The 21,574-nt window shown below is 41.2% G+C and overlaps 1 protein-coding gene across 1 annotated transcript in view; it reads right to left on the minus strand.

Annotated features, from left to right (window-relative positions):
• BLTP3A (bridge-like lipid transfer protein family member 3A) overlaps positions 1-21,574 on the minus strand; it is a 72,412-nt gene that overhangs the window by 23,829 nt on the left and 27,009 nt on the right. The window contains exons 5-11 of the mRNA XM_052648213.1: positions 11,055-11,244; positions 10,433-10,573; positions 9,841-10,011; positions 8,757-8,943; positions 1,610-1,696; positions 913-1,083; positions 378-517 (exon numbers count right to left, since the gene is read on the minus strand). Of these exons, the coding sequence (XP_052504173.1) occupies positions 378-517; positions 913-1,083; positions 1,610-1,696; positions 8,757-8,943; positions 9,841-10,011; positions 10,433-10,573; positions 11,055-11,244 (1,087 nt within the window). The remainder of the gene's footprint in view (positions 1-377; positions 518-912; positions 1,084-1,609; positions 1,697-8,756; positions 8,944-9,840; positions 10,012-10,432; positions 10,574-11,054; positions 11,245-21,574) is intronic.

The following is a 21,574-nucleotide window of genomic DNA, read 5'->3' on the forward strand; positions in this document are numbered from 1 at the left end:
AAAGAAGAGAGTGAAAAAGCTGGCTTAAAACTCAATATTTGAAAAACTAAGATCAAAACAAAAAGAAAAAGTGAAAAAAAAAAGAAATAAAAGAACTAAAAAATGAAAAAAAGAAAAAGATCATGGCATCTGGTCCCATCACTTCTCACTTCATGACAAAGAGATGGGGAAAAAATGGAAACAGTGACAGGCTATTTTCTTGGGCTCAAAGTCACTGCAGATGGTGACTGCAGTCATGAAATTAAAAGATGCTTGCTCCTTGGAAGAAAAGCTATGACAAACCTACACAGCATATTAAAAAGCAGAGACATGAATAATGAATGAACTGCTTCCCTGCCTCTTTGCAGCCCTGTTTTCCCATATCATGGGCTCCTTACCTGGTGGATGTCCAAGTCATCCACCCTTATGACCAGACAGCTAGAGCGCAGGCGATTCCATGCTGGAGGCCGAAAGACTGTCTGCCGGCCCTGAGAAGGGCTTCTTTCTAGGGGGCTCTTTCGAGGACTGGAGAAAGAATCTAAGTAAAAATAAGAAGGTGGGAAAGAGATTCAGATACATTCAATTCTCATTATTAACAGAATTCAGAAAGTAAAAACTCTTAAGATCGTTAATGGTACATGTAGAAAAGAGCTTGTTAACACTGGCAAGCTTCTGGAAGGAACTCAAAAATCATCTTCTCCTTCAGACCAAGGCAACAGAGATGAATACTGAATAGAGATGCTAACAACTGCTCTTCCACATTGTAGCTCTGCCTGGAGACAAAGAGGACCCATAAAGAAAAAAAGTCACGAATGTCTCTTAGTGCAATAAGTTACATAATTAGCCAGGCCAGTGCTTTATTGCCACTGGATACTCAAAAGGCAAATGCCAAGTGACAAAGTTACGGGATTCCTCCAGCTCCTCATAACCCACCTGCTTTCCTTCGGAAGGAAGAGCCTACCCCCAGGTGCCAGGGTGGTTTCAGATCTGTCTCCTCATGCCACTTCTCCATCTTACTCTGAAATTCTGTCACCAGCTTCTGGGCCCACTGGCCTCGGGTCTCCATGGCTTCACAATGACGTACCCAATGTTTACAGCTATCACCTGTGCAACAAGGCAAAAAGATTTTAGTCTAAGATCATGATCCAATGTCTTAATTTTTCTTTTCCATTGGTATAGCTTTCCATAGTTCAGAATCTGATCCCTTACCACCAATCCAAAATTCTCTAAGATAAGAAAAAATTATCTAGTGAGAGCACTCAAGTTCTTCTGGACTCTGTACGTGATTTTTCCTAAGGCTCCTTAAAGGCCAGCTGCTGACTGCTGCCTCTTTGACCGTGGACCACTGGAGAGGCTCTAAAATTAGTGGAAGTGAGGGGCAGAGCACAGAATCAAATGCCACATCTCAGGCACTGCCTCCCCTCCTACTTCTCATCAATGATAGAGTCATCAACAGCAGACTCTGCAAGTTTCCAGAGCTGTCCTCTTGAGAAAAGACTATAGCCAATGCCTCTCTGAGCCTGTGCCGCAATCCCAGGCAACCTTCTGCTGAACAATCAGGGGTGAACTCAGGCATCAGTCTTCAACACCTCAGCCACACTAAAACTGCGCACATTTAGCATTCTCCTACCTGCCCAGTGGAATGGGTAATAGTCGAATGCCATCTTGCGAAAGGTTAGCTGCATTGCACCACCTAGGAGTCTGTTTGCAGAGACGCCTACAAAGACAAATAATGGTGAAAAGTAGTATAAGAAACAAAGAAGCCTAAACACCACCTGAAGCACTGAAAAGTCCTCCTGAGGGTCAGCTCCCAGGCCTGGCTGATTCCTAAGCAGCCAACAGGCTACGATGGCAGGTGATTTGCAAGGCTGAGGCTATCCTCTTTTGAACTACAAAGGATACACTCTAAAAGTTTATGTTTTTCTTTTTTTTTTTTTAGAAAAGCATATTCCATTGTCTCTGTAAATGGCTGCCCGGTATCCAGAGAGACAAAAGCAGCAGCAAAGCTCAGGATTCCAGAATTCCAATCTTAGGTCTCCCACAGGCACACCTGACAACGTTGACTGACTGGTTCCCCCAAACCCGGCAATACCAGTACTGCTGCCTCTCAACACAGCACCTGGAGGGGCATAAGCCAAACTCTCCAACAAACAGGGACCAATATTATTTCCTTTCAAATCTTAGCTAAAACTGTGATATCAGACAGTCATTACACACTGCACATACAGAGAATGACGGAACACAAAACCACTGCATTAACAAGGACCTTATAAACAGACAGAAGAGTGTACACAGATCGAAATTGGTCTGCAATAAGTCAAATATTCTATCGCTTATCCTGAATTCAATTCTGACTAAATGAATGAACTTTCCATGTTTCTATCTTATCTCTCCAACTGGACCCTAAACACAGTAAGAACAGGGACTATTTCTTCTCCATATGTGTGATGATGAACACTTGTCCTGTTCTGCACGTCCATCCTATCCCTTCCTCCCTATTTCCAGGAAAGGGAAATGCCATGGGGCCTTCTAGCTGTCAGCTGGTGCGCCTACAATCAGGGAGTCATTTCCATCCAATCTAGGTACCACCACCCCAAGTTCTGGACTATTCACCATCCCACCAAGAGGTAAACCTACACCAATGTTACTGCTGCTCAACCTTTTTGTCATAATTAGTACCTCTTAGGAGCCTGTTTAGATGTTTTTTACCTAACTGCCCATTCTCCATGAAATTTAATACCACAGACATACTGTATATCACATGTACGAAAGCTTATTCCTTTTATCCAATGCAAGGTTAAGAAAGACTGAATAATTTTTTTAAGTTAAAAGATTTGGTTTTATTTCCAGTATTCTGGGAGGTGAATCATAGAGAATCCTGCTGTGATTTATGTCGAAGAGTGTTTTGCCTATGTTCTCCTCTAGGAGTTTTATAGTTTCTGGTCTTATGCTTAGATCTTTAATCCATTTTGAGTTTATTTTTGTGAATGGTGTTAGAAAGTGTTCTAGTTTCATTCTTTTACAAGTGGTTGACCAGTTTTCCCACCACCACTTGTTAAAGAGGTTGTCTTTAATCCATTGTATATTCTTGCCTCCTTTGTCAAAGATAAGGTATCCATAGGTGTGTGGATTTATCTCTGGGCTTTCTATTTTGCTCCATTGATCTATATTTCTGTCTTTGTGCCAGTACCGTACTGTCTTGATGACTGTGGCTTTGTAGTAGAGCCTGAAGTCAGGCAGGTTGCTTCCTCCAGTTCCATTCTTCTTTCTCAACATTGCTTTGGCTATTCGAGGTTTTTTGTATTTCCACACAAATTGTGAAATTATTTGTTCTAGTTCTATGAAAAATACCACTGGTAGCTTGATAGGGATTGCATTGAATCTGTAGATTGCAAACTGCCTTATGACCCAGCAATCCCACTGCTGGGCATACACACCAAGGAAACCAGAATTGAAAGAGACACGTGTACCCCAATGTTCATCACAGCACTGTTTATAATAGCCAGGACATGGAAGCAACCTAGATGTCCATCAGCAGATGAATGGATAAGAAAGCTGTGGTACATATACACAATGGAGTATTACTCAGCCATTAAAAAGAATACATTTGAATCAGTTCTAATGAGGTGGATGAAACTGGAGCTGACTATACAGAGTGAAGTAAGCCAGAAAGAAAAACACCAATACAGTATACTAATGCATATATATGGAATTTAGAAAGATGGTAATGATAACCCTGTACACGAGACAGCAAAAGAGACAGATGTATAGAACAGACTTTTGACTCTGTGGGAGAGGGAAAGGGTGGGATGATTTGGGAGAATGGCATTGAAACATGTATACTATCATGTAAGAAACGAATCACCAGTCTAGGTTTGATATAGGATACAGGATGCTTGGGGCTGGTGCACTGGGTTGACCCAGAGAGATGATATGGGGAGGGTGGTGGGAGGGGGGTTCAGGATTGGGAACTCATGTACACCCGTGGCGGATTCATGTCAATGTATGGCAAAACCAATACAGTATTGTAAAGCAAAAAAATAAATAAAATAAATAAAAAATAAAGAGCAAAAAAAAAAAAAGATTTGGGACTTCCCTGGTGGTCCAGTGGTTAAGGCCCCGCACTACCAGGGCAGGGGGCATGGGCTCAGCCCCTGGCTGGGGAAGAGCCTGCATGCCATGTGGACAAATAAATAAATAAATAAAGTTTTTAAGTTAAAGCTTTAAAGCTATTAATATTGAACTTAATTTTGTATTTACTGAGTAACTTTTAATGTAATTTATTTCTTATATAAATTATAATGTATAGAATCATGTATGCGTTTTAGCAATGTATATAAATACATAAGTGATATAATCAAATTTTTAGTTATTCAAAATTATTTTTGAAATAAACAAAAATGTTAAATTAATTTCTTAAAATTATTTTTCATTAACCTTTTCAGTTCAGTTCAGTTCAGTTCAGTCGCTCAGTCGTGTCTGACTCTTTGTGACCCCGTGATCTGAAGCCCACCAGGCTCCTCTGTCCTTGGGGTTCTCCAGGCAAGAATACTGGAGTGGGTTGCTATTTCCTTCTCCAGGGGATCTTCCCAACCCAGGGATCAAACCCAGGTCTCCTGCATTGCAGGCAGACACTTTAACCTCTGAGCCACCAGGGAAGCCAACTTTCACTTAATATGAGAAAATAACTTTTAGCTTAACTTTGTTGTTATTTGAATCATTAAATTGTGTCCGACTCTTTGCTTAACTAGGTCCTAGATATGCATTGAGATGGTGTCAATATTTTCTCAACACAATTAAATTACTGACTTGTTGAACAATTTGTGGAATTACACAATAAAATATAAACTATTTTTATTTAATTCTCAAAGTTCAAATTACAAAAGTACTAAGCATTAATGGGAATTCCCTGGCAGTCCAATGGTTAAGACTCTGCACTTCCATTGCAACAGGGCACATGTTCAATTTCTGCACACCACATGGCATGGCCAAAAAAACACAAATACCCTAAGGATTAAATATAAACAACACTGATGAGGCAGCTAATGGCAGCCAAGAAGTATATACAAGCCACCCCTCACCATCTGACTTTGAGATCAAGGACTTTCAAGACTCAAAGTCCCTCTAATCACAGCCATCTATTTGCCATAGTTTATAGCCCTAATCTTCCATGAATGCAATATCAACATTGCTCATATGATACCCAAGAAAACTCAATAAGAGAAATTAAATACTAAGGAATAAAATTTTGTGAAATAGAGTTAAGCACTGTTATAGCTAAGATTTTTTTCATCCCTACTCCTCACCAAAAAACCAATTTTCAATGTCCCGAACAGGCACGCATCAAGACAGAAAGCTCAGTGGTTGTTCAGAGCTACAAAATGGGGACTGGCAGCTAGTGGGTACAGAGCTTCTTTTAGAGATGACAAAAATATTCTCAAAATAGATTGCAGTGATGATCACACAACCCTATGACTACACTTTAAAACACTGAGTTGTATATTCTAAATGGGTGAATGGTACGGTATGTGAATTATATATCCATAAATATTGCGTATGTGCTCAGTCATTTTTGACTCTTTGCAACTCTATGGACTACCGTACTGCAGGCCCTTCCGTCCATTGAATGTTCCCAGCAAGAATATTGCAGTGAGTTGCTATTTCCTTCTCCAAGGTATCTTCCCAACTGAGGGATCAAACGTGTGTCTCCTGCATCTCCTGCACTGCAGGCAGATTTTTTGCCATTGAGCCACTGGGGAAGGCCATCAATAAATATATATCTGTTTAAAAGAGAAGAGTGAATTTTTACCTACTGAGGGTGACAGCATCCCAGTTGAAAATGCATGACCTAGGCTGCTGGAGGGAGAGTGTTTCACAGCCATGCTCCTATTGGATTTATTTGGAACTAAAAGAACAATCGACTACACAGACTCAACTACACAGACTGAACATATTAAAATATGATCTAGAACCAAAAAACCAAAATCAAATATAATTACCAACTATCAACATATATAATTATAAACACATAATCATAGGTGACAAATAAATAGTAAATAGTGTACATAAATGACTAAAATTCTCCAGTGAGATGGTGGGAAGAGGATAGCCTACCCTGAAGAGAGATAAAGAAAGCTTTGGCTCATAGCCCTTAACCTGAGGGAAATAATTAAAGAGGCAAATGACACTCTTTTCCCCATCAACAACTCACCTCCTCCCGGAAGCTGCTCCAGTCTGATTTTAAGAGACAGTGCTGCCCCACCCCAAGCCACCCTGTCCTCAATGACTTACAAAGTTTCCAACAACATCACCTCCAGTACTAAGGGATGGATAAGCGTGTTAGCCAGAGGCCCCAACATCCAGGCTATAGTGTCCTTAAAGAAAAAGCTGATAGACACAGCCGATCCCTAGAGCAGCACTGTCCAAAAGAACTTTCTTTGATGATGGACATCTTCTAGGGTCCATCAGTCAGTTCAGTTGCTCAGTTGTGTCCGACTCTTTGTGACGCCATCTAGGGTCCATAGATTACTTGTAATGTGACCGGCACAGATGAGGAACTGAATTGTTAACTTTATTTAATTTTTATTTTAATTTAAATAGCCACATCTCTCTCTCTATTTGCTACCATATTGGACAGAGAGTTCTCAGCTCAGTTCAGTCGCTCAGTCGTGTCCGACTCTTTACGACCCCATGAATCACAGCACGCCAGGCCTCCCTTTCCATCACCAACCCCCGAAGCTCTTAGAGCAATGTTATCCAATAGAAATGTAACATAAGCCACATAAATAATTTAAAATTTTCTAGTAGCTACATTAAAAAAGGTTTTCTTTCAAAAAGTAAAATTAATTTTATTATTACACTTTAAACCAACATACTCCAAATATTATTATTTAACATGCAATCAATATGAAAATAATTATCAAGGTATTCTGTGTGTTTTTTTGTGCTATATCTTCGAAATCCCACATGTATGTTACACTTGTGGGGTTTGGATCAGCAGGACTTTCCTGGTGGTCCAGTGGTTAAGACTCTGTGTTTCCAATGCAGGGGGCATGGGTTTGATCCCTGGTCAGAGAACTAAGATGTATGGCACGGCAAAACAAAACTTCACCCAATTTGGATCAGCCCATATTTCAAGTGCCCATTAGTGGCTAGTGGCTGCCATATTGACCAGGACAACTCCAGACAATCTTTGAGCCCTTCCTATAACACGGAGTTTTTCCTTCTCCTTTCTTCCCAAATCCAAGGGGAAGAATCAAAGTCACAAGAACTCCTTGTGTTCCTTGGCCTTTCACACAGTCATATGCCACACCTGGGTATGGTTGGCTGGGCGTTTTCCCTCTGTCTCATCGAAAATGTCCCTAAAACCCACCGAGTAGATTAATTCAGCTTCATAAATAAATGGGGGCTTCAGGGAGGGTTAGCCATTCACATCTTAGTGTGGATTACAGAACCCTGCTACATGAAGAAGACAGGGCTCTACACCCTCATCTAGCATGAGGATGAAACTCTCCAAATGTATTTTTAATAAAGATTTCTTAAAGGAATCATAACAAAACAAAACTCCAAAGTCTTCATGGTAACACTTGGAAGAAATAACCGAACAAAATAACAATTGGTTTAGCAAAGAATTTTCAAAAAGAGTGGGTAGCCAACCAGTGAGTGGCGGAAGCCATCTCTACCCTGTCACTGCTTCTTTAGCTCTCTCATTACGGGAGTGCAGAGAGGCTAAGTCCTTTCAACACCAAGGCAGAGCAGAGCAAGAGGCAATGGAGCTTGGTGACCCAGGAATAAAAGGTAAGCTCCCCCAAGGAAGGTGAGGCTAAGTCTCATTAAGAGGCAAACACAACCTCCAGAGACGATAAGGCAGCAAGAGGACAAGCTACCACACATCTAAACCCAGAGCTGGCAGCAAAGGGGAGCCGAGGGGGAGCAAAGAGAACCGAAGGAACCAGCGGCAGAGAACTAATGATCCAAACACTGGCCTATGACTAAGGTCCTCCAAGTTCAGTATATTAACTCATTTGAGCCTGATAACAACCTGTGAGTAAGAAATGATTTAATTCAAGTTCACAAATGAAGAAACTCAGAGAGGTGAAGGGATTTTCCTAAGACTTATAAAGGAAAGAAATGAGTCAGTTACTTTTTCATTCTGAATAAATGTGTATGTGTGTTTAATAACAATTGCTCTAATGAATGAAAAAGTATGACAAGAACACACTGTAACCTCTCTGCTTGGGAAGAACATATTTATATATAAATTGACTCAGTTCAGTTCAGTTCAGTTCAGTCGCTCAGTCGTGTCCGACTCTTTGCAACTCCATGAATTGCAGCACAGCAGGCCTCCCTGTCCATCACCAACTTCTGGAGTTCACTCAAACCCACGTCCATCAAGTCAGCGACTCAAAGATCTGAAAATTCTGAGGTTTCCAATAGTTGAATTTACCCTCTGGAAAGCTTATAACAGTGGTCAGCAATGCCCACTAGGGAGGAAAAAAAAAGTATACGCTGTTTGGGCTCTGTCCTTGAGGATTCTGTTTTAGTGAGGTCTGGGAAGAGGCCCAGCCCCTGTATTTTACTGTCTCACAGGCGGTTCTGTTGGACCCTAAAGGTTGACAAGCAGTAACAGAGAGCTGCCCCAGGAGCACTGAGACCTGAGGAAGGCTGTGATATGGGAAGCCAACAAAATACCCTAACAGAGTCTTGAAAAGAGCCTTCCATCCCCAGAGCTGCAGGCAGTGATGGACCACCCACCCAGGTTGGGCCTCGCAGGATACCTGGCTCTCGGGACTGGCTGTCATCACACACGTGCAGGTCCAGGCGCGAGATGAGCAGATGGTAGGAGGACTCCTTCACGTCAAATTTCTCAAAGTACTGGCTGAGACGGCTGCTGCTGCCACTGCCCTGGCTGCCACTGAAGGCCTGGGCCCAGGACTGCTGGGCGCTGGGGGCAGGTGGGGTGATCTACATGCGACAGAGAAAAACAGGAAGTCCAGACCCGGACAGCTTCCTTGCTGGCCTTCTTTAAGCTTCAGTTCAGCCTGAAGAAAACCACAATTTGATAAGATGTCCCTTCCCTCTCATAATCATTGTTTTTAATCATGTATACTTAATTATACACTGAATAGTAATATCTCCAAAGTTTTCATTTTTATAGCCTTGAAGAATTTTACACTTGTTTCTTTATATGGTGGAACTTCATTTGCTCTTCTGTGTGATAATGATAACAATTACATGTGATATTACATTCATATAAATAAACACACATCTTTTTACTTCTAGCCCATTAAGTCTTTCCTAAGGTACAGTGATGCCCCTCATAATGGTACACCTGGTAGCTCACATAGGTCTGTCCCATCTAAACAACCCAAAGAATCCAAAGAAGCCAAATTATAATTAATCTAGTAACTGTCCGAGTCCTCTTTTCTAAGCTTCCCTCCCACCCAGAACTTATCTGACTGATGCTAACACGCCTCCTCCAGGAAGTCTTCCCGAAGTGCCCTCGTTCCGCCCAGGACCCCTCTTCGTTGTGCTCTCATGGCACAGTGTCTACCTCTGTTACAGCACTTATCGCACCATATGCTAATAACTTGCTTATGGTCCATATTTTAAGGCAGCAAGAGTCCCAGGGTCAGGAACAGGAGGCCTTCCAGTGGCCAGCACTGTACACCTGACACACTAGAGGCACCAAGTGAACAGAATAACCGGATAAAGGCACAGGCAGAGGCTATGCACACACAGAAGCAAATGACACACTCTCCCAAATAAGCGGAACAAGAGCTAGGCTCCACCTACGCTGGCGTAAACCAGGTCTCCTGCCACCTCCCCACCACCACCGAGGGCCTCCGTTTCACCTCTAACCTGTACAGGTTCAGGGGCCAGGCTCTTTCTCTGCTGGGCGGCCTTCTCCATGGCCTCACTCAGCGACTCGGCATATTTCATCATAGCCTTGAGCTGCGAGTCCGTTAGCACCCAGAGCAGGTCATCCAACAGGAACATCAGCTTGGAGGCTATCACATTGCAATCTTTGGTCTGGAGGGGTCACAGAGAACACAGGCTTCCACATCTGGTACCACCCCAACTCCTTAAAGTGAGTACAGCCCAACCAATTTCAGAGATGGCTTTTCAATCCTCAATACAAGAAAACATCAAGTACTTTGGAGAGTTAATTTCTTACCAAACTACAAAAGTTTTCTCTGATTAACAAAAAGCAGTAATAATCAACTGCCTAGGTCCCCATATACAGGTAGAAATTGCTATTTCCAAAATTAAAATGATGGAAATAGACATGTTCCCTCAATAGTAGCTTCAGTGCAACACTGAACTGCAGGTCCCCCCCTTTCAAATGTCGTTTCAGGGGCCAATAACACACAAAAAGGAGGAAACACCAGCTCCAGCGCTGTCTGGGAGAACGGAAAATGGACATTTTCGTGAGGACAGAGAGCACACTCACTCTTCTCTTGAGTGCTATCTGGATCCTGCCTTGGTTGGTAATCAGCCTCAATGGAGTGCTGACTGTGTCCTGACCACCGCTGTCTGTAGCATCTGCCTCAATTCGAAGTGTTTGCCAAGTTATTTCCTTGAATGTTAAAACCTAGAAGGAAAAAAAGTAAAATCCCTTAACACTGTGGATGAAATTAATCAAGAGGCAGGAAGTCCACGGGGAAAAGACTAGCAAGGCAGAGACCCCCACCATTCTTAGCTGGGATCCTACTCACAGAAGGCAGTGGATCACAAATTCTTAACTGAGGAAAAGTAACACGAGACAGAAGGGATTCTTGGGTTCCCAAGAATGGGGAAGCCTTTGACCCAAGACAGGAATATAGTCATTGGGAATTTGCTATATGACACAGGGAGCTCAAACTGTGACCACCCAGAAGGGTGGGATGGAGTGGAAGGTGGGAGGGAGGTAAAAGGAGGGGACATGTGTATACCTAAGGCTGATTCACGTTGATGTATGGCAGAAACCAACACAATATTGTAGAACAATTATTCCCCAATTAAAATACATAATTTTTTTTAATGAATCCTTTGAACCCTCCCGTTCTCCCTCCTTGCAATGGCAGGGCTGTCACCTCTCCTCGGTGTGGGTCAGTGATGCGGGTGAAGCGGAGGTCACTCTGCTGCCAATTGGGGTTGACACTATAGCCCTGGAGCTGCCACAATTCAAAAGAAGCGTGGAAGGCCTTGGAGTGAATCTTGATGGTGATGGAGTTGACGATGATGAACATCCCCTCCACCACCTTCTCAGCAAAGCCATACTCACTACGACAAACAAGGCAGATCAATATTCAGGATCATGTGAGATTTTGGCATCAGCATACTCTTTTTCCTTTTTTGGTTGCACCATGCCTTGCAGGATCCTAGTTTCCTAACAAAGGGTTTGAATCCAGGCCCAGGCAGTTAAAAAGCTGAGTCCTAACCACTAGACCACCAGGGGATTCCCTATACATACTCTCTATAATAGAAGACTTAAGATAAGACTTTCAATAATGCCTGTCTTTAGATGCTAGAACTGTGGATGCTTTTTTTAAAGTTCTCTCCTCCCACTTCTGCTTTATATTTTTTAAATTTCTAAAATGTTTATGATGATACAGTACCCTTTCTGATGAGCTTTTTCTTTTTTAAGAATGGAATAAAAGAAAGAGTTGACCTGGAAACAATGTCCTTCTGGTTAGAAAGAATAAGTTGAAAAAAATATTTTCCAAGTCCACAAACTACCTGAATAAATATTTGACTATTGTCTCTGAGGAGAGATATTATCACTACAGAAAGGAAACAGTCGGTTTCAGTAATGTCTTCAACGACAGAACATGTTCTGTGAAAGTGGTGAAAGAGGAAAGTATAGCCAGGTGAGCATGAGGTTTAACCCTGTGAAATCGAGTCAAGAACAGACCCACCTCAGCCTGTCAAGCCCACCCCAGAGAGCACAGCTGTACGTCACAGAGAGGCCCAAAACAGCAGGGGGAGAACTGAAGGCCATCCTTAAAGTCCTTCTAGACATGGAAAACACAGACACTCTTGACATGCAGGTAACACAGTTTTCATTATAACAGATAAAAAGGTCTGGGAATTATAAACTGAATACACACACATACACACACATATCTCTGCAATTTATATCACAAAGGGCTAATATCTCTAACGGATAAAGAGTTTCACAAAACTGAAAACAAAGAGACCAATAGCCCAATAAAAATGGGGCAAAGTAGGAACAGTTCACAGAAAAATGAATGCAAATAGATATTAAACATAAAAAGATGTTCCACCTTACTCATACATCAAAACTGCACTGAGAGTCATTTGATTCAGGACAAAAATGACAGTGAAGTAGGGAAAATTCAATAATGGTGCATGGTCGGTTTGAGGCTACCCATAAAAAGAAAAAATAATGTTGACCTTCATCTTGCATCAAATGAACAAAAAACCAGTTTCAAGATTGATTGTAGATCTAAATGTGAAAGGTCAAATACTAAAGCTAGAAGAAAACATAGGAGAATATCTTCATGCCTTGAGACAGGAAAAGATTCCTTAAATAAAACACAAAAAGCACTAACCATAAAGGGAAATAAAGACATATAGGACCACAGTAGAATTAATAATGTCTGATCAATAAAAAAATAACATTAGGAGTGATAGCAAACTCCTAGTAGGAGAAGATATGTGTAATACATGTATGTAACCAAGGACTTGTTTCCAGAATATAAAAAGAACTTCTACAAATTAAAGAGAAAAATATAAATAACCCCCAAAATAAATGGGAAAAAACATCAATGCTTTATGAAAGAGGATATTTGAAAGTCTAATAACTCATCAAAAAATGCAAACTAAAAACAAAATCTGGCACAACTATTAGGTGGTTAGAATAAAAAGAGAGCAATACTAAGTGCTAGCAGATGGAACGCTTATGTACTGCTGGGGCAAAACTGGGGTAAGTTCTTTGGAAAACTGCTCAGCAGTATGAGCTAAAACAGAACATATGCACAGCCTACGGCCCTGCAACTCTACTGTGGACACGTACAAATCAGAAATGTGTACATATGTTCACCAAGAAGCATGTATAAGAATGTTGATAGCATTAACTATTCTCTTTTCTTTAGTTAAAAATTAAATTTTTAACTCACGTATAGAATAGATAATTCTTTGCAGGATACACATACAAGGTTTTGACAAATGCATACAGTCATGTATTAACTACTACACTCATGACAAAGGACAGTTCCATGTAGCAACAGTAGGCTAAATAGCCAGAAAGTAAAAACAAATGAAATGTCCATCTCCAACAGAATAGATAATTGTGGCATGTAATGGAATATCATATAGTAATGAGGATTAATGAAAAATAACCACATGGATGACTTTTAAAAACATCATGCTGAGCTAAAAGTATGTAGATACAAATGACAACATATTATATTATTACATTTATATAAATTTTAAAATAGGGAAACTAATGTGTGAACTTCCAGATGTTCAAGCTGGTTTTAGAAAAGGCAGAGGAACCAGAGATCAAATTGCCAACATCTGCTGGATCATTGAAAAAGCAAGAGAGTTCCAGAAAAACATCTATTTCCGCTTTATTGACTGTACTAAAGCCTTTGACTGTGTGGATCACAACAAACTGGAAAATTCTTAGATAGATGGGAATACTAGACCACCTTACCTGCCTCCTGAGAAACCTGTATGCAGGTCAAGAAGCAACAGTTAGAAGCAGACATAGAACAACAGACTGGTTCAAAACTGGGAAAGGAGTACCTCAAGGCTATATATTCTCACCCTGCTTATTTAACTTCTATGCAGAGTACATCATGCAAAATGCCAGACTAGATGAAGCACAAGCTGGAATCAAGACTGCCAGGAGAAATATCAAAAACTTCAGATATGCAGATGATACCACCTTTATGGCAGAAAGTGAAAAAGAACTTAAGAGCCTCTTGATGAAGATGAAAGAAGATAGTGAAAAAGCTGGCTTAAAAGACAACATTCAAAAAACTAAGATTATGGCATCTGGTTTTGTCATTTCAAGGCAAAGAGATGGGGAGAAAATGGAAACAGTGAGAGACTTTATTTTCTTGGACTCCAAAATCCCTGCGGACGGTGGGTACAACCATGAAATTAAAAGACACTTGCTCCTTGGGAAAAAAGCTATGACAAACCTAGACAGAGTATTAAAAAGCAGAGACATCACTTTGCCAACAAAGGTCTGTTTAGTCAAAGCTGTGGTTTTTCCAGTAGTCATATACAGATGTAAGACTTGGACCATAAAGAAAGCTGAGCGCCAAAGAACGGATGCTTTCCAACTGTGGTGTTGGAGAAGACTCTTGAGAGTCCCTTGGACTGCAAGGAGATCAAAAAAGTCAATCCTAAAGGAAATCAATCCTGAATATTCATTGGAGAGACTGATTCTGAAGCTGAAGCTCCAATACTTTGGCCACCTGATGGGAAGAGCCAACTCATTGGAAAAGACCCTGATGCTGGGAAAGATTGAGGACAGGAGGAGAAGGGGATGACAGAGGATGAGATGGTTGGACGGCATTACCAACTCAATGGACATGAGTTTGAGCAAACTCCAGGAGATAGTGAAGGACAGGAAAGCCTGGCTTGCTGCAGTCCATGGGGTCAAAAAGAGTCGGACATGACTGAGTGACTGAACAATAACAACAAAGGTTTCCAGAAAACAAGAACTCAAAACATTGCTGGCAGTAACACAAAACTATAAAATCCTTACAAAGGGATATTTAGCAACGTCTATCAAACGCATTTTCCCTTTGACCTAGCAGTCCCTCTCCCAGGAGTATATTCCAAAATATGCTAGCAAAAAAAAGTGGAAACAAATAAAATGTCTATCAACTGATGAATGGATAAGTAAAATGTGGTATATCCATACAACAGAATGTTGTTCAGCCATAAAAGGAATGAAGTACTCATATATACTACAACATAGCTGAACCTTGAAAACACTATGCTAAGAGAAAGACGCCAATCTCAAATGACCACATAATGTGCTATTCCATCTATACAAAATGATTCGAATAAATACAGGAAGTGCATGTCTGGTGGCCTAAGGCTAAAAACAGTATGAAAAGGCAAAAAGATAGAACACTGGAAGATGAACTCCCCAGGTCGGTGGGTGTCCAATACGCTACTGGAGATCAGTGGAGAAATAACTCCAGAAAGAATGAAGAGACGGAGCCAAAGCAAAAACAACATTCAGCTGTGGACGTGACTGGTGATAGAAGGAAGGTCTGATGCTGTAAACAGCAATATTGCATAGGAACCTGGAATGTTTAGGTTTACGAATCAAGGCAAATTGGAAGTGGTCAAACAGGAGTTGGTAAGAGTGAAAATGGACATTTTAGGAATCAGTGAACTAAAATGGACTGGAATGGGTGAATTTAACTCAGATGACCACGATATCTACTACTGTGGGCAGGAATCCCTCAGAGGAAATGGAGTAGCCATCATGGTCAACAAAAGAGTCCAAAATGCAGTACTTGGATGCAATCTCAAAAATGACAGAATGATCTCTGTTCGTTTCCAAGGCAAACCATTCAGTATTACGGTAATCCAAGGCTATGCCCCAACCAGGAACACTGGAGAAGCTGAAGTTAAACGGTTCTATGAAGACTTACAAGACCTTTTAGAACTAACACCCAAAAAAGATGTCCCTTTCATTAGAGGGGACTGGAATGCAAAAGTAGGAAGTCAAGAAACACCTGGAGTAACACGCAAATTTGGCCTTGGAGTATAGAATGAAGCAGGCCAAAGGCTAATAGAGTTTTGCCAAGAGAATGCACTGGTCATAGCAAACACCCTCTTCCAACAACACAAGAGAAGACTCTATACATGGACATCACCAGATGGCCAACACTGAAATCAGACTGATTATATTCTTTGCAGCCAAAGATGGAGAAGCTCTATACAGTCGGCAAAAACAAGACCAGAAGCTGACTGTGGCTCAGATCATGAACTCCTTATTGCCAAATTCAGACTGAAATTGAAGAAAGTAGGGAAAAACCACTAGACCATTCAAGTATGACCTAAATCAAATCCAGAACCATTATAGAGTGGAAGTGAGAAATAGATGGAAGGGACTAGATCTGATAGACAGAGTGCCTGATGAACTATGGACGGAGGTTTGTGACATTGTACAGGAGACAAGGATCAAGACCATCCCCATAGAAAAGAAATATAAAAAAGCAAAATGGCTGTCTGGGGAGGCCTTACAAATAGCTGTGAACAGAAGAGAAGCAAAAAGCAAAGGAGAAAAGCAAAGATATAAACATCTGAATGCAGAGTTCCAAAGAATAACAAGGAGAGATAAGAAAGCCTTCCTCAGTGATCAATGCAAAGAAATAGAGGAAAACAATAGAATGAGAAAAACCAGAGGTCTCTTCAAGAAAATTAGTGATACCAAGGGGACATTTCAAGCAAAGATGGGCACAATAAAAGACAGAAACAGTATGGACCTAACAGAAGCAGAAGGTATTAAGAAGAGGTGGCAAGAATACACAGAAGAACTGTACAAAAAAGATCTTAATGGCACAGATAATCATGATGGTGTGATCATTCCCCTAGAGCCAGACATCCTGGATTGTGAAGTCAAGTGGGCCTTAGGAAGCATCACTACAAACAAAGCTAGTGGAGGTGATGGAATTCCAGCTGAGCTACTTCAAATCCTAAAAGGTGATACTGTGAAAGTGCTGCACTCAATATGCCAGCAAATTTGGAAAACTCAGCAGTGGCCACAGGACTGGAAAAGGTCAGTTTTCATTCCAATCCCAAAGAAAGGCAATGCCAAAGAATGCTCAAACTACCGCACAATTACACTCATCTCACACGCTAGTAAAGTAATGCTCAAAATTCTCCAAGCCAGGCTTCAGCAATACATGAACCGCAAACTTCCAGATATTCAAGCTGGTTTTAGAAAAGGCAGAGGAACCAGAGATCAAATTGCCAACATCTGCTGGATCATCAAAAAAGCAAGAGAGTTCCAGAAAAACATCTATTTCTGCTTTATTGACTATGCCAAAGATTTTGACTGTGTGTATCACAATAAACTGTGGAAAATTCTGACAGAGATGGGAGTACCAGACCACCTGACCTGCCTCTTGAGAAATGTGTATGCAGGTCAGGAAGCAACAGTTAGAACTGGACATGGAACAACAGACTGGTTCCAAATAGGAAAAGGAGTACGTCAAGGCTGTATATTGTCCCCCTGCTTATTTAACTTATATGCAGAGTGCTAAGTCACTTTAGTCGTGTCCGACTCTATGCGACCCCATAGACAGCAGCCCACCAGGCTCCCCCGTCCCCGAAATTCTCCAGGCAAGAACAATGGAGTGGGTTGCCATTTCCTTCTCCAATGCATGAGAGTGAAAAGTGAAAGTGCAGTCGCTCAGTCGTATCCGACTCAGCGACCTCATGGACTGCAGCCTACCAGGCTCCTCTGTCCATGGGATTTTCCAGGCAAGAGTGCTGGAGTGGGGTGCCATTGCCTTCTCTGATATGCTGAGTACATCATGAGAAACGCTGGGCTGGAAGAAGCACAAGCTGGAATCAAGATTGCCGGGAGAAATATCAGTAACCTCAGATATGCAGATGACACCACCCTTATGGCAGAAAGTGAAGAAGAACTAAAGAGCTTCTTGATGAAAGTGAAAGAGGAGAGTGAAAAAGCTGCCTTAAAGCTCAACATTCAGAAAACTAAGATCATGGCATCCAGTCCATCACCAAATGCAAATAGATGGGGAAACAGTGGAAACAGTGGCTGATTTTAGTTTTGGGGGCTCCAAAATCACTGCAGATGGTGACTGCAGCCATGAAATTAAAAGACACTTACTCCTTGGAACGAAAGTTATGACCAACCTAGACAGCATATTCAAAAGCAGAGACATTACTCTGCCAACAAAGGTCCATCTAGTCAAGGCTATGGTTTTTCCAACAGTCATGTATGAATGTGAGAGTTGGACTATAAAGAAAGCTGAACGCCAAAAAATTGATGCTTTTGAACTGTGGTGTTGGAGAAGACTCTTGAGAATCCCTTGGACTGCAAGGAGATCCAACCAGTCCATCCTAAAGGAGATCAGTCCTGAGTGTTCACTGGAAGGACTGATGTTGAAGCTAAAACTCCAATACCTTGGCAACCTGATAGAAAGAATTAACTCACTGGGAAAGACCCTGATTTGGGGAAAGACTGAAGGCAGGAGAAGAAGGGGATGACAGAGAATGAGATGGTTGAATGGCATCACCAACTCAATGGACATGAATTTGATAAGCTCCAAGAGCTGGCGATAGATAGGGAAGCCTGGCGTGCTGCAGTCCATGGCATCGCAAAGAGTCGGACACAACCGAGTGACTGAAATGAACTAATTAATAGAGAACAGGCTATATAAACTATGACGCCCCTATAAAATATACTGAGTATTTTGCAGGTGCAAAAAGGAATAAGAAGCATCTCCTTATATACATCTATGAAGTGATCTCCAGGATATATTTTTAAAAGAAAAAGGCAATGTGGAAAGTGTTTATGGTATGTTAAATTTTGTGTAAAAAATGGAGTAGGGACGATAGAAACATACATACATATAACATACCTTGTTTTACAGTTTTAACTTTGGAACTGTGTAATTTTACATAGTTTAAAAACTAAATTAAAAACATTTTAAAAATGTAAAACAAACTGATGTAAAACTCTTAGAAGACAGCATAAAAGAAAACCTAGATGATACTGGGTGTAGCAATTACATTTTTGATACAACAGCAAAGGCACAATTCATGAAAGAAATAACAGCTACACTGGACTTCATTAAAGTTTCAAAATCTGCTCTGTGAAAGACAATGTCAAGAGAATAAGACCACTCATAGACTAGAATATATCTGCAAAAAGACACATCTGATAAAAGACTGTTACCCGAAATATAAAAAGAACTGTTAAAACTCAACAATAAGAAGACAACCCAATTAAAAAATAGGCCAAAGACCTTCATAGATACCTTACAAAAGACATACAGATGGCAAAGAAGCATAGGTCTTATAAGCTCTACATCATATGTTATTAGGGAAATGGAAATTAGAACAACAGTGAGATTCCACTAGACACCTATTAGAATGACCAAAATCCAAACTGCTGACAACACCAAATGTGGAGAATTCCATGGACAGAGAAGCCTAGCAAGCTACTGTCCATGGGGTTGCAAAGAGTCAGACACAACTGAGCGACTTTCATTAATTACTAACCCAAATGCTGATAAGGATATGGAACAGCAGGAACTCTCATTCACTGCTAGTAGTAATGTAAAATGGGAAGTCACTTTGGGAAGACAGTTCTGCGGTTTCTTCCAAAACTGAACATACTCTTACCATATGATCCAGTAATCATGCTCCTTCATATACACTCAAAGGAATTTAAAAGTTAAAGTCCACACATGGACATTTATAGCAGCTTTATTCATAACTGCCAAAATTATGGAAACAAACAGCCAAGATGCTGTAACTATTAAATGGATAAACCGTGGTACATTCAGACAATGAAATATTTTTTAGCACTAAAAATAAATGAGCCACAGAGTCATAAAAGACATGGAGGAAACTTAAATGCATATTATTAAGTGAAAGAAGGCAATCTAAAGAGATGGAATCATCATGGAAAAGGAAAAACTATGGCATAGTGAAGAGACCAGTGGTTGCCAGAGGTTGGGGCAGGGAGAAGGATGACTAAGTGGAGCACAGAGGATTTTTAGGGCAGCGAAAATACACTGTATGACACTGTAACAGTGAATGTATGTCATTATACACTTGTCCAAACCTATAGAATGTCCCACCAAGGGTGAGCCTCAATGTAAAGTATGAAGTCTGTGTGATCATGATGGGTCAGTGTAAGCTCATCTATCATAATAAATATACCACTCTGGGTGGCAGATGTCAATAATGGGGGAGGCTCTGCGTGTGTTAAGGGCAGGGGGTATTCGGGAAAACTCCGTTCCTTCCTCTTAGTACTACTGTTCACACCTAAAACTGCTCTAAAAAATCTGTCCTAAAAAAATGAACTCCTCTGTATGTCAAGTTGGTACCCAACCATACAAAGAATGTTATGATATTGCTTCTGTTTCATATTCTGGTTTTTCGGCTGTGAGGCAGGAGGGATCTTAGCTCCCCCACCAGGGGTCACACCCACACCCCATGCACTGGAAGCACCACCAGACAAGTCCCTCAAGTAATTTTAAAGCACAGTGTTTTGACTATATATCTCTAATAGAATATATCATACGGTTAAAGCAAATATATGGGAATTCCCTGGTGATCCAGTGGTTAGGATTCTGCACTCTTAATGCTGAAGGCCTGAGTTCGATCCCTGGTTGGGGAACTGAGATCCCATAAGCCGTGCAGTGTGGCCAAAAATAAAAAAACACGTATACACACACACAAAAGGCTACTGCATTCAGTAGTCTTACTGGTAGTTATATTAGTCTTTGTTATTTTTGAAACTATTAAAAAGTGAATTATTTATTATAAAATGTTGTTAGGAACCAAAATTTAGCATATGAACAAAAATGCAAATACTTCTGGTTCAAGATGGCAGAGTAGAAGGACATGTGCTCATCTCCTCTTGTGAGGGCACCAAAATCACAAGCAACTGTTGAGTAACTATCAACAGGACTGGAAACTACCAAAAATGTTACCCCACATTCAAAGACAAGAAGCCACAGTGAGATGGCAGGAGGGGCACAATCATGATGAAATCAAATCCCATACCCTCTGGGTGGATGACCCACAAACTGGAGAACAATAACACCAAAGAAGTTCTCAACCCCATGTCGGGCTTCCCAGCCAATTCCCAGCCAAAGGGACCGCCGATTCCCAGATTCCCCAGGGAATCTGCCTTGAAGGCCAGTAGGATTGGATTACAAGACTTCCACAAGACTGGGGAAACAAGAGACTCCAGGCTTAGAGGGCACAAACAAACTTTTCCGGCATACCAAGACTCAGAGGAAAGGAGCTAGTGTCGGAGGGTCTCCTGTGGAGGAGGGGTGGGTCAGGAGGGGCTCATCACAGGGAAGGGGGCACCCAGCCTGGAAGGTCCTCCTTGGGGTATACCCTCTTGGAGGTTGCCAGCACCCAACCATAGACCTAGAGAGTTGGGTCGCCTTAGGCCAAAAAAATACCAGGGAGAGAGCATAATCCCACCCACCAGCAGATAACTGGGTTAAAGCTTTACTGAGCAAGGCCCTGCTCACCAGAGCAAGACCCAGTTTCTCCCACCACCAATCCCTCCCCCGAGGAAGCTTACACAAGCCTCTTAGCCTCCTCTATCAGGAGCCAGACAGAAGCAAGAAGAACCACAGTCCCAAAGCGACTAAAACAAAAACCACATTACAGAAACTTAACCACCATGAAAAAGCAGAAAGTTATGTCCCAAATGAAGGGATAAGATAAAACCCCAGAAAAAGAATTCAATGAAGTGAAGATAGGCAACCTTCCAGAAAAAGAATTCAGAAAAATGATAGTGAAGATCATTCAAGATCTCAGAAAAAGAATGGAGGCAAAGATTGAGAATATGCAAGAAATGTTTACCAAAGACTCAGAAGAGCTAAAG

This window comes from Budorcas taxicolor, chromosome 11 (genome assembly GCF_023091745.1).
Source record: "Budorcas taxicolor isolate Tak-1 chromosome 11, Takin1.1, whole genome shotgun sequence".
In the NCBI taxonomy this organism is placed as follows: Eukaryota; Metazoa; Chordata; class Mammalia; order Artiodactyla; family Bovidae; genus Budorcas; species Budorcas taxicolor.